This window comes from Protopterus annectens, chromosome 8.part0 (assembly GCF_019279795.1).
Source record: "Protopterus annectens isolate FY-2018-M chromosome 8.part0, PAN1.0, whole genome shotgun sequence".
In the NCBI taxonomy this organism is placed as follows: Eukaryota; Metazoa; Chordata; order Ceratodontiformes; family Protopteridae; genus Protopterus; species Protopterus annectens.
In genome coordinates, this window is record NC_056741.1 from 1,786,654,401 (window position 1) to 1,786,668,121 (window position 13,721).

General features: G+C 42.9%; 1 protein-coding gene across 2 annotated transcripts in view; it reads right to left on the reverse strand.

Moving 5' to 3' along the window:
• SDR42E1 (short chain dehydrogenase/reductase family 42E, member 1) overlaps positions 1-13,721 on the reverse strand; it is a 94,877-nt gene that overhangs the window by 36,351 nt on the left and 44,805 nt on the right. For both annotated transcript variants that reach the window (XM_044081287.1, XM_044081288.1), the window contains exon 2: positions 12,412-12,510. In XM_044081287.1, coding sequence (XP_043937222.1) covers positions 12,412-12,485 — 74 coding nt within the window. In that variant the 5' untranslated portion in view covers positions 12,486-12,510. The remainder of the gene's footprint in view (positions 1-12,411; positions 12,511-13,721) is intronic.

The following is a 13,721-nucleotide window of genomic DNA, read 5'->3' on the forward strand; positions in this document are numbered from 1 at the left end:
ATATGCATGCAGTAAAATAAACATTTCCTTCATCTACTAGCAAATACTCCACATAGGTTGTATAGGATACAGAAGTACAGATAAGTCCCAGCAAAGAAAAGGGGGGTGGTGGGTGGGTAACCTGGGCTGCAACAGTGAATATACTCGAACATCCACATTTATGGTAGGTACACAACTGTAGTATGTTCATCGTGCTTCACTGTTGCAGTCATTACACTTGGGTTGAATCCCAAAGTTGAGGTTGGGTGGCTGGGTCTACATAGGATTACGACAGGCTATAAGGCCCTGCAGAACTGCAGTGGCAAAGCCTGCTCTGGATTTAGAGTAGAGGGGTAAGTGGTAGTGCTTGGTAAAAGTGTGCACTGAACTCCAAGTTGCAGTCTCTAAAATGTCTTTGGTTGGTACTCCTCTGATGAAGGCTGCTGAAGTGGCTGCTGCTCTGGTTGAATGTGGCCTAATGCCCTTAGGCACTGATTTGCCATGTTGTGAATAGCAGAAATGAATGCAGTGGCCTATCCATTTTGAAATAGTCTGCTTTGAGATAGCCTTTCATTGTGATCCTGCAGCATATGCCACTAATAGTTGCTCAGTCTTTCTGAAAGCTTTAGTTCTGTCCAAGTAGAAGCGTAGCTGTCTGTGTATGTCCAAAGAATGAAGGAGTCTCTCACCCTTATTCTGTGGCTTGGATAAAAAGTGGGCAAGTGAATGGCTTCGTTAAGGGCCACACTGGACACTACCTTAGGCATAAACGTCGGGTTCGTCCTCAGAGAAACCCTGTCTGGATGGAAAATGATAAAAGGTTCCACAGCCATGAGTGCCTGTAACTCTGAGACTCGTCTTGCAGAGGTTATTGCTAGGAGCAGTGCTGTTTTCTATGATAAGAACTTTATTTCAGCTGTATTGGCTGGCTCAAAAGGAGGCAGTGTAAGTTTTTCCAAGACATAATTGAGGTCCCATGCAGGTATTGGTGCTCTCCTTGGAGGTCTTATGTTTTTGGCCCCTCTGAGGTACTGCCTTAGCAACGGATGAGAAAAAATAGGTGGTTCCATATTGTAATGAGCTGAAATGGCAGAGGCATGTATTTTAATTGATGAAAAGGATAGGACTTTGTCCAGCATCTCAGTTAGGTATTGTAAAATCTGAGGAATATTTGGTACAAACGTGTCAATTCCTTGTGCCTGGTTCCAAGCACAGTATCTCTTCCATTTTTCTGCATAAGATTTTCTGGTACTGGGCCTTCTGGCCTCCAAAATAACATCCATCACTGCTTTAGAGAGAGGTGTGTTCTGAATGGCTACATTATCCGCCATGCCGCCAGATTTAGGGTTCAGAGATGGCTGTGCAGGATCTGATTGTTTTGTTGCATCAGTAAGTGAGGAATTGGAGGTAATGTCCAGGCTGGGCCTTGAGACAAGCACTTTAGGATTGGGTACCAGTGCTGGCGGGGCCAGTCTGGGGCAATCAGAATCATTTTTGGCGTCTCTTGTCTGACCTTTAGGAGTACCTTGGGGAGGAGAGGCAGAAGAGGAAAGGCATATACTGTTAGGGTTTTCCATCTGAATGATAGAGCATCCACTTTCCATGCTAGCTTGTGATAAGTCCTTGTGCAGAATCTCTGTAGTTGGCAGTTGTGAGGAGAGGCAAATAGATCTATGTCTGGGCATCCCCATTTCTTTGTTATCATGCTGAAGACTTGTGGATCCAATTTCCACTCGTGGGGATCCGTGAGGTTTCTGCTTAGTTTGTCTGCCAGAGTATTTTTCTTTCCTGGCAGGAATTCTGCTTGCAGGTGTACTTGATAAGTCAAAGCTATGTCCCAAAAAGTTATGACTTGTCTGCAGAGGGGGTAGGAATGTGTGCCTCCCTGCTTGTTTATATACCACATGACTATAGTATTGTCAGTCCTTATCAGTAGTTGTCCTGGATGAAGTAGATCCTTGAAAGCTGTCAGGGCATTCTGAACAGACAGCATCTCTTTTTGATTGATATGAAGATGCATTTGGCTTGTGGGCCATGTGCCCTGAATACATTTTCCTGCCATGTGTGCCCCCCAGGCATAATCTGATGCATCTGTTGTTATTGGCTGCCTGGCTGTGGGTAGGGTGAAAGGCTGTCCCTTGTTGTGGTGGCAGGCCTGTGCCCACCATCGAAACTCCTGTTACAGGCAAGGAATGAGGGTAATTAATGTTTCCAGGCTGTGGCAATGTTGAGCCCAAACACTTTTTAGATACCACTGTAGTTTCCTCATATGCAGTCTGGCATATGGAATTAGCAGAATGCAGGATGCCATGAAGCCCAAGGCCTGCAGAATTTTTCTTACAGATAACTGGGTCTTTGTTGCCAACATTTTGAAGTAAGAAGTCAGTTGCCTTTGTTTGTCTGGCATGAGATAAGCCATCTGGGCAGTTGTATTTAAGCTTGCACCCAGGAATATTATCTCTTGAGAGGGTACTAGCATTGATTTATTTTTGTTTACTGTGTACCCTAGGCAAATTAATAATCTTTTTACAAATGCCAGATGCTTTACTAGAATGTCCTTGTTCTCTGCTTGAATAAGGCAGTCATCCAAGTAAGGGTATATCTGAATTCCTCTTTGTCTGCAAAATGCAATTACTGGTGCCAGGCATTTTGTGAAGACCCTGGGAGCAGTAGATAAGCCAAAGGGCAGTGCAGAGAATTGGTAGTGCATTAAGCCAGCTATGAATCTGAGGTATCTTCTGCAAGACTGTCTGATTGGAACATGCAGGTATGCCTCTTTTAGGTCTAAAGTTACAAGCCAAGCCTTCTTGCCCAGCATCGGCAGAAGCTGCTGCAGTCTCAACATTTTGAATTTTGGAATGTCCAGAAATGTATTTAGAATAGACAGGTCCAGTATTGGTCTCCAGGCTTTGTCCTTTCTGGGTACCAAGAAAAGTCTTGAGCAAAATCCTTGTCCCTGCTCCAGCTGTGGTACTTGCTGAATGGCCCTCATGTCCATGAGGGATGAAACTTGTTTTTGTGCCTCTGCCCATTGATTGTGTGGCAGGTCTGGCATACCTTTTGCCCTTGGCAGGGTGTGAAAGTGGAACCTGCAGCCCTGGGACACTACATGTAAGACCCATTTGTCATTTGTCCTGGGTGATCATGTGCCAATTTTGAGAAAAAAGTGCACGTTTTCCCCCTAAGGGGGCTGTCAAAAGATAAGTGCTTGGTGCTGGCAAAGGAAAGTCATTGGGACTGTTTCCTGTATGGCTATGATTTGTCTTCTCCGCTTTTGAAGGTAGAATTGCCCCACTGTTTAGGCCTGTATGAGCCCTGGGGCTGGGAACTGCCACTGGGGCGTCTGTATCTGCCTCTTTGTGGCCTGTCTGACACTGGAAAGGACCAATTCTTAGTAGGCCAGTTCCTGCTAAATATGGGTGGCTGTACCTGTAAGAAATCCTTTCCTGTCTGCATAGATTTCACTTTGTCCTCCATTTTCTTCAACACCTCCTTTGCTTTAGTACCAAATAAATTATCATGCTGTAATGGAGCATCTAATAATTTTGCTTTAACATGATCAGGCAGATTTTGTTCCTTTAACCAAGCATGCCTCCTAATGACAGAACCCGTAACTGTGGCCCTGCAAGAGGCCTCCAGAGAACCAAAACCACATTGCAATGTATGCTTTCCTACTTGTTCAGTTGCATGCAATAAATCCTGCATTTCCTTATTTTCAGCACAATCAGAATTTGCCAACATTTTTTGTTTTAGCAGTGACATTAAGTATTGCTGATATTTAAGCATATGAAATTGACAATTTAAAGCCCTCACAGCCAAAGTAGCAGAAGTGTAAACCTTTTCCCCATCTGTCTAGTGCCCTTGAATCCCTATCAGAGGGGATAGGATTTTTTGCAGTAGAAGCCTTGACCCCCTTGGGACCCTGAGAAATAGTTTGTGGGTCAGCAGCAGGGCTTTTATAAAGAAATGTATGTGAATCTGGAACCCTGTAGTATCTGTCTGGTTTAACAGGGGCAGGGGGTAGAGAGTCAGGAGAAAGGCCAGACTCTGAAAATACATCATCCACAATGTCTAACACAGGGTGAATAGCAAGAGGCCTGTGCTGATTTAGTAAAATAAAATCTCTAAGCCTTTTCTTTGTTTCTGAGTAGTCTTGGCTCTCCCAGTGAAGTGCTCCCTCATGGTATGCAGGGTTTCCCCAAAAGAATAATCCTCAGGAGGGGAGGCTGAAGGGATAGATTCTTCAGCATCAGAATCCTCAAAGGGAGGAAGAGAGTATTCTTGTTCAGAAGAGGAGTCAGAGGAAATGGAAACCTGATCTGAAGATTCATAATCTGTCTCTTGCCTAGGCCTCTTATCAGGAGGGGGATGGGAACTCCTGATCAAGGTAATTAGATCTTCGGCCATTTTGAGCATCTGTTTTTTTAGGAATGGAAGTCTGTCCAGGAGAATGCTGTACTTGTTTCTTTGTCTTTAGAGTTGCTTTAGACTTTGCTTTAGAAGCTGAGGTAGGCTTTACATAACTGTGTAGGTATGAAAACACCCTCAGAAGCCGATGCCTGCTCAGCGGCTCCGGACCCATCTGAGGGAAAAGTTTCCGAGTGTCCAATACCTTGACCTAGCTGGCTCCACGTGGGAATTGGCAGCGGCCTGTGGCTCTGAGGTAGCAGGTGTCAGGGACTGCGAAAGCGCCTCACTGAGAACTGGCGACTTGACTTAGCGGAAGCCTCGTCAGTTCTGGACCTCGGACGCCTGCCCTTTTCTTTTTCCTTGCGCTTTTTATAAACTCCAGTCGTCAGCTGTTCTGACGGCATTATATAATTGAACCTTCAACTAAAGTAATGAAAGGCAAAACCGTACCAATGCTTAATGATGCGTTGGCTAAATCTAGCACAAAACCAACAGCTAGCAACGTTGTGATCAGGGCCTAGGCAAGGAATACAGTAAGAATGAAAATCCTTATGAGGTATTTGCTTCCCATTAAGAATGAAAATCCTTATGAGGTATTTGCTTCCCACAACAAATACAATTGTTAACTTTTTCTGACATCAGTCTGGAGCAAGAAAAAAGTTTCCCCAACAGGGTACTTAGCTTTATTGAAGACTTCAGATCTGAAATTCGATTTCGAAAATCTCAGGAGTCGGCTGACCGGCACTTGTGAACTGCTTTTGCTTCGGGCACCGCGCGGCAAGAAAGACTGAAGAAAATGGCGTCGAATGCATCTTTTATACCCCTGGCATACTGACGTCAGGGAAGAGGCGACAGCAACCGACGCCGGACCAGGACTTTGGAATTCAGGCCAACTGCGGGTAGCCTGCCAACAGGATAACCCAAGTGTAATGACTGCAACAGTGAAACACGATGAACATCAAGAGCACAGCCAATGAGATGTGAGGTATTTTTTGAGTTCTCTTTTACATAGAGGTAGTGAGGTTTCCTTGGTAACGGTAGTAGGTAGTAGATTCCAGATTTTACCGGTTGAGTTGGCAAATATAGCATCGCCTGCAGAGTTGTTGGATTTTTGTGTCAGTATCAATAATTTATCAGCTGAGCGTAATGGCCTGGGGGCACTATGACGGATGAGAATATTTTTGACGGCAGGGGTGTTATCAGGTTGATGGAGTATTTTATGCGCTACTATAAGCTGGTTGAACTGTAGAAGGCAAGGATACTCTAGCCATCCCAGTGATTTGAGGTTCTGGCAATGGTGGGTCCTAAAAGCCGTGCCAGTAGCGAATCTGGCTATATTAACATCCTGATAATTTGTTGAGATCTGTTTTGGATAGGTTGGCGAGTACAGGGGAGGCATACATATGGGTAGAGAGGAGGCGTAATCTTGGAATAGCTACCCTAGCTAGGGGGGTAAGGAAAGGTTTGGTTCTGTACAGGGAGCCAAATTTTCGTTGACGGACTTAATAGTGTGATTGACATGTTTATCAAATTTAAGGCTGTTGTCTATTATGACACCTAGAAGCTTTGTATGGTCATCAGGGGAGATAATGGTGTCACTGCTAGATTTGATGTTGAAGGAAGGAGGAGAAATTCTACGGTTAGGGGAGAAAAGTAGTAGCTTGGTTTTGTTAGGATTTAGAAGCAGGCAGCGATTAGCGAGCCATGTTTCTACCGTGCTGAAAGTGGTCTGGGTGAGGGTTAGAAGTTGTGAAGGAGAGGAGGTGGAGCATATTAGCATTGAGTCATTTGCATATTGGATGCAGGTGGCTCCTGGGATGGTGGTGTACAGTTCATTGATAAAGATAGAGAAAAGAAGGGGACCTAGTATGGACCCTTGTGGGACACCTAGGGTTAGAGGAAGTAGGGATGACAGCTTGCTCTACCATAAGACAGCCTGCTGTCTATCGTTTAGGTAGCAGTGAAATCACTGTATTGCGTGTTGGTCTAAACCAATGGTTTGTAGGGTACTGAGCAGTAGCCGATGGTTGACCATATCGAAAGCTTTTGAGAGATCTAGGACGAGTGCTGAAGATAGTTTGTTGTTGTTACGATGAAGATTGATGACATTAGAGAAAGATAGAAGAGCCGTGGTGGTACTGTGGAATGGCCTAAAGCCTTGCTGAGAGTCGGCGAGCTTTCCATTTTGAATAAGAAAGTGCATGATTTGTTTGTGTATGCATCTTTCTATGATTTTAGCTAGTGGTGAAAGAATGGCTATAGGTCTAATGTTAGATGATTCTGTGGAACTTCCTCCTTTATGGAGAGGTATAATGTGATCTTTTCCATATTGCTGGGATGGATCCTTCTGAGATGGATCTGTTGATCAGAATAGAAATGGGAAGTGCTACGGCATCAGCTGCTTTTTGAAGATATTCAGTTGGGAGGTGGTTGGCAGCTAGTGTAGTAGGTTTTAGCTTTTTGAGTAAGGTCAGGATCAGGTTGGTAGGTACGGTTTGAAAGGTAAAGGTGGGTTGGGGTGCTGGGTGGATCAGGGCTAGATGTGCCAGAGCTGATGTCCGATGGAGTGAGATGGGTAGCTAGAGACTGGATAGTTTCAGTAAAGGAGGAGTTGAAGCCGTTTGCAATTTCTACAGGGAATTTATCAAGGCCAACTGATGGAGTAGGAGTGGCGTAACGGCCTGGGTGGAGAAGATTGTTAATACCAGCCCAAAACTTTTGAGGTTTTTGCTGATATTTTTGTTGTAGGAGGGTGTAGTGATTTTTTTTTGCCTAGAATGACAGATTTTTTGGTCTGGTTCCTTAGCTGCTGATATTTTACTTGGTCCATAGTTTGGTAACATGCCACCTGGCCAAGGCATTGTTTCTTGGTTTAATTTTGGTTTTTGTTTCTTTAGATAGCCACGGTGGAACTGTGGCTTTTACATGAAAGGTACGGATAGGAGCATGGTAGTTAAGGATAGCCAGAAATCTGGTACTGAAGTACTCAACTGCTTCTTGTAATGGGAGTCGTTTCAAGACATTCCAATTACATGCTTTGAGTTCATTTTGGAAGTTGTCAAGGTTAAAGTTCCCGACGATACTTATAGTTTTGTAGGTGGGCTGCTTGGGAATGTCGGCTTTGAGCCTAATAATATAGGTAAGGCAGTGATCACTTAGATCATTGGGTAATGTACCCGACTTGTACTTTTGGGGGTGGCTGTTTTATTTTTGCTAAATCTGGTGGGGGTGGCAATGATCTGAGTAAACCCATGAAGGTTTAAATGGGTGGAGGGAGTTTCAGAGGTACAGGTGTTCCAATCAATGTTAACGTCCCCCAAGACAATGGTTTCCTGGGGATAGTTAGAAGCTAGCCAATGTAAGATATTTTCTACAGTATTATCATTCTTGCCGGGTGGAATATAAATGCAGACAATGTATCTGCATTTATTTTTGTTTATTATTAGTTTGGTGATGAGAATTTCTGCATTCCAAAACTGGGGTGGCTGTTGGGTGTCAATTGTTATTCTTAGGGTAGACTTGCATTGTACAGCTACCCCATCACCTTTCCTGGAGATCCGGTCCAGTCTAAGGATGCTGTACTGTGTGTGTGTGTGTGTGTGTGTGTGTGTGTGTGTGTGTGTGTGTGTGTGTGTGTGTGTGTGTGTGTGTGTGTGTGTGGGGGGGGGTTATTTTGTTAACTTTGGTTATTGGTTTTTAGCCAGGTTTCTGTAAGGCAGAGGATATCAGGGGAGTGAGCAGCTAAGAGTCCACTATGTAGGCTATGGATCTTGTTGTTTAGGCTTCTAATGTTGAGATGACAGACCAGAAATGAGTTTGGAAGTCTGTCAATTTGGGTAGTACACGTTGGGTTGTTAGATGGTGCGCTTGGGTCTACTGTTGTGGATGGGCCAGGATTGGGATGGATGTCTCCATCCTTCATAAGATTAAATTTTAAGTTGCTTATGAGTCTTAAACATTTGTTTATGATTTTTTTCGTAGCTTTTGGCTTTTAAGCTAATGTAGTGGTATTTAGTCGAGTGAAGATAACTGGGGGGTGAGGAATTAAGAGAGGGGGTGGTTATGTGGGGGATAAACTTATTGACTGCTGGGTTAGTGACTGTTTGAGAGTTTGGGTATTGGATTTCAAGATGCTGTACATATTCATAGACGATTAGGAGATAAGGAATGAATAGCAGGGGTACTAAAGGTAGCAGCATTAGTGTTTTAGCAGTAGTCATAGTAAATTACTAGGGTAGAGTCTGTATTGAGTGTATGTGGTGGATAAAAGATTAGAAAGAATAGAATAGCTATGGGTGGGTTAAATAGTGGGGTGGACAGAGGGTGTATTATTGTGCTAGGAGTTTGTTGGGTTCTAGGAGCACGTGTAGTTGGTTAGTTAAATAAGGGGGCGTGCCAGTGGCACTATAAAAGTAGCACTACTGGCGGCAGGTGGGATATGGGAGCATGGTGGGGCACGGAGTGGGGCTAAACCAGTACAGCAGATGCCTAGAGGCAGCATGTGCAGGTATGAGTTACAAGCACGCTTTTGTTTGTTTCATTTTATATGCCCAATACTCTGTTCCTAAGCCCTACTGTTAGAAGCTACACAGTTCCCTGCCTGCTTCTCAATTTACAATGCAGACAGCCAGTTTTCCAATTCCCTTTGAAGAAGAGCTTCAGCAAACGATAGGGAAATGGAATGCAAAGCTAAAAGCACATGGAATGAAAATGAATATACACCATACGTTTTCATGGCAACAACTGAGGAAAATCAGAAGAAGCTGAAAACTGAGATAAAAGGGAAAACAGTGGAAGGGGTTAACAGTTTTAAGTACCTGGGAAGGTGGGTGAAGAAAAGAGAAGTCTAAATGTGGGATCAAAGCTAGAATCATAGGGGCTGCTGTAATTGGCACTGAATGTCAGTGTTAGTATGGGACAGAAGAATGACAAGTAAGCTGAAAAGTAAGGCATACAAAACAGTATTGTGACCACTACTACTGCATAGCACAGAAAAATGTGCTGTGAAGGCAGAACAGTCGAGGAAGCTAGATGGAAATGAGGTATCTGAAATGGGTGATAGGCTGTATACTGTGGTGCAGATGAAGAGATGAGGAGATAATAGAAGTCAAAGTAACTCCAATTGCAGACAAGATAAAAAGAAGAGATAACAGTAATTTGGGAAGGTGTACGAAAAGCAAAAACTCTGGTGAAGAAAACTTGGAAGAGACAGGAAGAAGGCAATAGTAAATGAGGGTGTACAGCAAAGAGATGAAAGGACTGCATGAGAGACGACTTGCTACAGTGAAGCATTAAATCAAAAAGATGGAGACAGTTGACAACACCCTGATCCCATGTAGAAAATAGGAAAAAAGGGGTTGATGATGATGATTTCTGTACAGGAACTTGTGTGACTTCTTGACTCTGTTAAACCTACCAGGTTTCTTAGAAGCAGGGGGCTAGGCATCTTATTCCATGGAAACTGTTAAGAATGTATCTTTTAGAGCTTCTAAAACTATTGCCACAGGTTTAGAGGTATCCAGACTCAGTAAGCATATACATCTTTTCTAGGCATACAATATTTCTTTGGCTTGCTGTCTAAAGTAGTCTTTCATCTTCCAAAGAGTGCCTGCAAATGAGACTTCCTCCAAGGGTGAATCACAGCATATGATAACATCAGTGTCTGAGTTATAACCGGGGGGGGGAGGGTTGTTACTTGGGAGCAGTAGTTCACATCGTCCTTCTCACTCAGAGGAGTCATCTTTGTTGGGGGAAGGTTTCTCTCTCTTACTTGGCCAAGGGTACTTCAGACACAGAGGTCTGATCTGCACTGGGCTGCAGGTTACATACAACCAGATGGATCACTTCAAACAGTGAGATCAATTCCCAGGAAACTGCCTTGGTAGGAGAGAGGATGTGTAGGGATGTGCTGCAAGGAACTGGGTGTGGCTTCCACATGCTGATGGGTAGGGACCTGCTGCAAGGAGATAGGTGTGGCTTCCACATGCTTAAGCTTTTAAGTCTTCTTAAGTGGAGCTGCTGAGTTGAAGGCCAAGGACTGAGGATGGGATTCCTGAACCTTCACTCTCAAACCATGGATAGCCTCCCTGACTAAAATGGTGGGGAAATCATCTCCTCCTTAAGCAACAGATATTAGAGCTTGGATGTTTGGTCTGAAGTTCACATGACATGTCTTTGTATGGTGGTATGTGCTTTAATCTGCAGGCATAACGACCTCCAAAGTGGCTTCACCAGAGGTCTTGGATCTTTGAAACACAAGGACAAAGGGTGGAATCATCCTCTATAAAATTTGTATCCTCAAGCTGAGCAGGGACATCACTGCTGCATCTCCTGAGTCACTAACTGCTTTTTTAATTGCTTCTTCATGGGATGTCTGTGGTTGAAGACAAAATAGAACCTGCCACGGTGGTATAAGTCAAGACCTCAAATCTCTTCTGATCTAAACAGTTTTGCAGGGACTGCCTTCACCTACAATCATTACGGGTAAGCCCTTGACCGACCACACAACTCACAGTATCATGTTCTGGGCCTAAACAGAAAATGCACAAACTTCAGTAGTCTTTTTGTGGATCTGCCTACAGCAAGAGCACCATCATTTTTCTCTTGAAGGTGAATATAACCTAAGATATTTTACTGGGTGACTGCCCCTACTAAACTACACATAATCAAATGTCAGTAACAAACAAAACATGCTAAATGATAAGGGGAAAAAACTCTTCCCAACACAATACATATCTGGTTGAGCTCTGGAGCAGGGCAAACACTTACTGACTATGGACACACATAAGAAATTGTATTTGCACTGCAATCTGCAACAAGAAAGACACCAGTTTTATACAGGGAATGTCCTAAGCTGGATACTGGGCATTTTGTGGCTGAAGTACCAGTAGTTAAGGACTACTGCAGCAGCAATCTATATGAAGAACATCTTAAAGTATTCCAGTTGACCTGTCATATAACTAATATCTACTACTGCTCCCAAGAACTTATCCTTCAGCTATTGATCTGCAATTATCAAGTCACATGTAACTAGCCTATACTACGCAGAATATAGTCTTGATCTCTCCAAACACTACGAGTTAGGGATCAAAGTCAGACTTAACTTTCTTGATATGACAACAATGAACTCTTTCACCAAACTGTCACACTGTACATGCAGACTGTAGTGAAACACTATACTCTGCATTTTACGCAGAGGAATAAAAACTGCCAGCCCCTAGATGAAAGGAAATGTAGTACATCTTTAACACTGCACATGGTAATTTAGCTGTAATCAGCTACAAAAATTAATTTATCATTTACAAAGATGACCAAATATTTTATTTATGGCTTCCAAGATCAAAATTAGTAATAAAACACTTTTTTTTGGTGTTAAATATAATTTTATTAAATAGCAGCCCACGCATATGATTACAAAATTTGCTGGAAAACTTTGTGTGCACTCACATGTTACAGTCACCCACTCGCCCCTAGTTTACAATCATCATCAAACTTGCGTATCCAGGGCTGATTTGCATGGTTGAAATAAAAATGCTGAACAAAAAGGATCCCAGAAATTTTCAACCCACAGTGCCATCCACAAATCTATCTAATAATGTAACTGTTACCACCACCAAGTTCTGAATAAGCTGTGTCTGGGGATTAATCAAATATCTAGATGAGGTCAGGGTGAAAGGAAATAACATAAAACATGTGGAGACAAACTGGTAAAAACTATATGAAACCCAAAACAGTTCTTTAAAATGTTTTTCCAATGTTACTAGTCAAACAGACTGTGACTTATAGTTAAAAGCAATATCACTATCCCCACTTTTATAAATGGGGACAAACCATGGCTGATTTTCACTTGCTTTGGATGAAACCACAGAGATATGCTAAACAATGGATTAATTAAACTATAGTTTGGAAAGTATGAGTGAAATAAACTTCTGTCAGAAGGCCAGCCATTCAGCTGAAACTTTACTTAATGTCACTATCCTTTCTAACAAAGAACTAGAATACAATTTTTATGAATCCACTTACCGGTAGCCGAAATAGCCACCACCTCCAGTAATAAGAATAGCTTCACTCTGTTTGCGGCTTTCTAAATTCTCCATATTTCAATGTCTACAACAAAAGCACCTGTAAATAAACACAAAGGGAAAGCTTAAATGCACATCTCAGGAATGTTATTTCATATGATGTACTCTCAAATGTGCAAACAGCACACAGGGGAAGTTCAAAAAATTAATTACCTGGATTGTTATTTCACAATCTGCTAACAGACAAATCCCAAACACCAAACATGCTAAAGAAAAAACTGTAAGAAACATGCCCTGGTATACAACTGAAACCCTAAGGAAGAAACAAGCAGGCAGTACAACAAGGATTAGTGTTTGCAGATTCCTGTTTTTGTGACAATGAATAAAAAAAATATGCTTCACTTCTCACCACAATTTAAGTACTGAGTTAGCACAAAGTAAGGTTGTGTACGTAAATTTACAATAACAATACATGGTTGAATGTCCAGTGCTGCAGTAGCCTAAGCTATATCCTGCATATGATAAAACAGCTGGACAGTTTCCAAAGCTTCAGGGCATCTTCTGCACACTCAAACCGTTAAGACCATTAAGGCAGCTCTAGATGAATGGATTAAAAACTCTTTTGGGCTCTAAGCCCTTTAGGGCTTGAGGGAAGCCAAGACCAAAGATGACAGTGCCAAAAAGGAAAAAAAAAGAAGTTATGTACTCATCATAACATTCCATTTGAGTTGTTACTCTTCATTCGTCTTCAACCTGTGGGTACTCTGATCTGACTCGGCTGCATTTACAACATCTGATCCAAACTCCAAGCTCCTCCCTCGCCCCTAATGCCCTGTCTCCCTCCTCCTTTCAGATCAAGTTTGCTGCTATCCAAGCATCCCAACCTGACCCAAGACCATCTACCATAACAACAGGTCTCCAGAAGCATGAAAAGGAGAACAAGGACATGCCAACGTGGTGACTATATCTTTCCTATCCAGGCCACCACAAGGCAGGGGGAAGGAGGGAGGGATGGGTGAAGACAAATGAAGAGCAACAACTCAGATGGAATGTTATGGTGAGTACATAACTTCTTTATCTGAAGTTGTTGTCTTCATTTGCTCTTCAACCTGTGGGACAGAATCCCCAGCTACTAAACAACTGGGAGGCCCTCATGGAAGGATATTCCATAGCACAGTGGAGCCAAAGGATGCCCTGTTCCTGGACAGAATGTCCCAACTTGTAGTGCGAAATGAAAGTATGTGAAGAAGCCCAAGTAGCCGCAGAGCAAACATCATCCAATGAATCTCTGAACAAGAAGGCAGCTGAAGT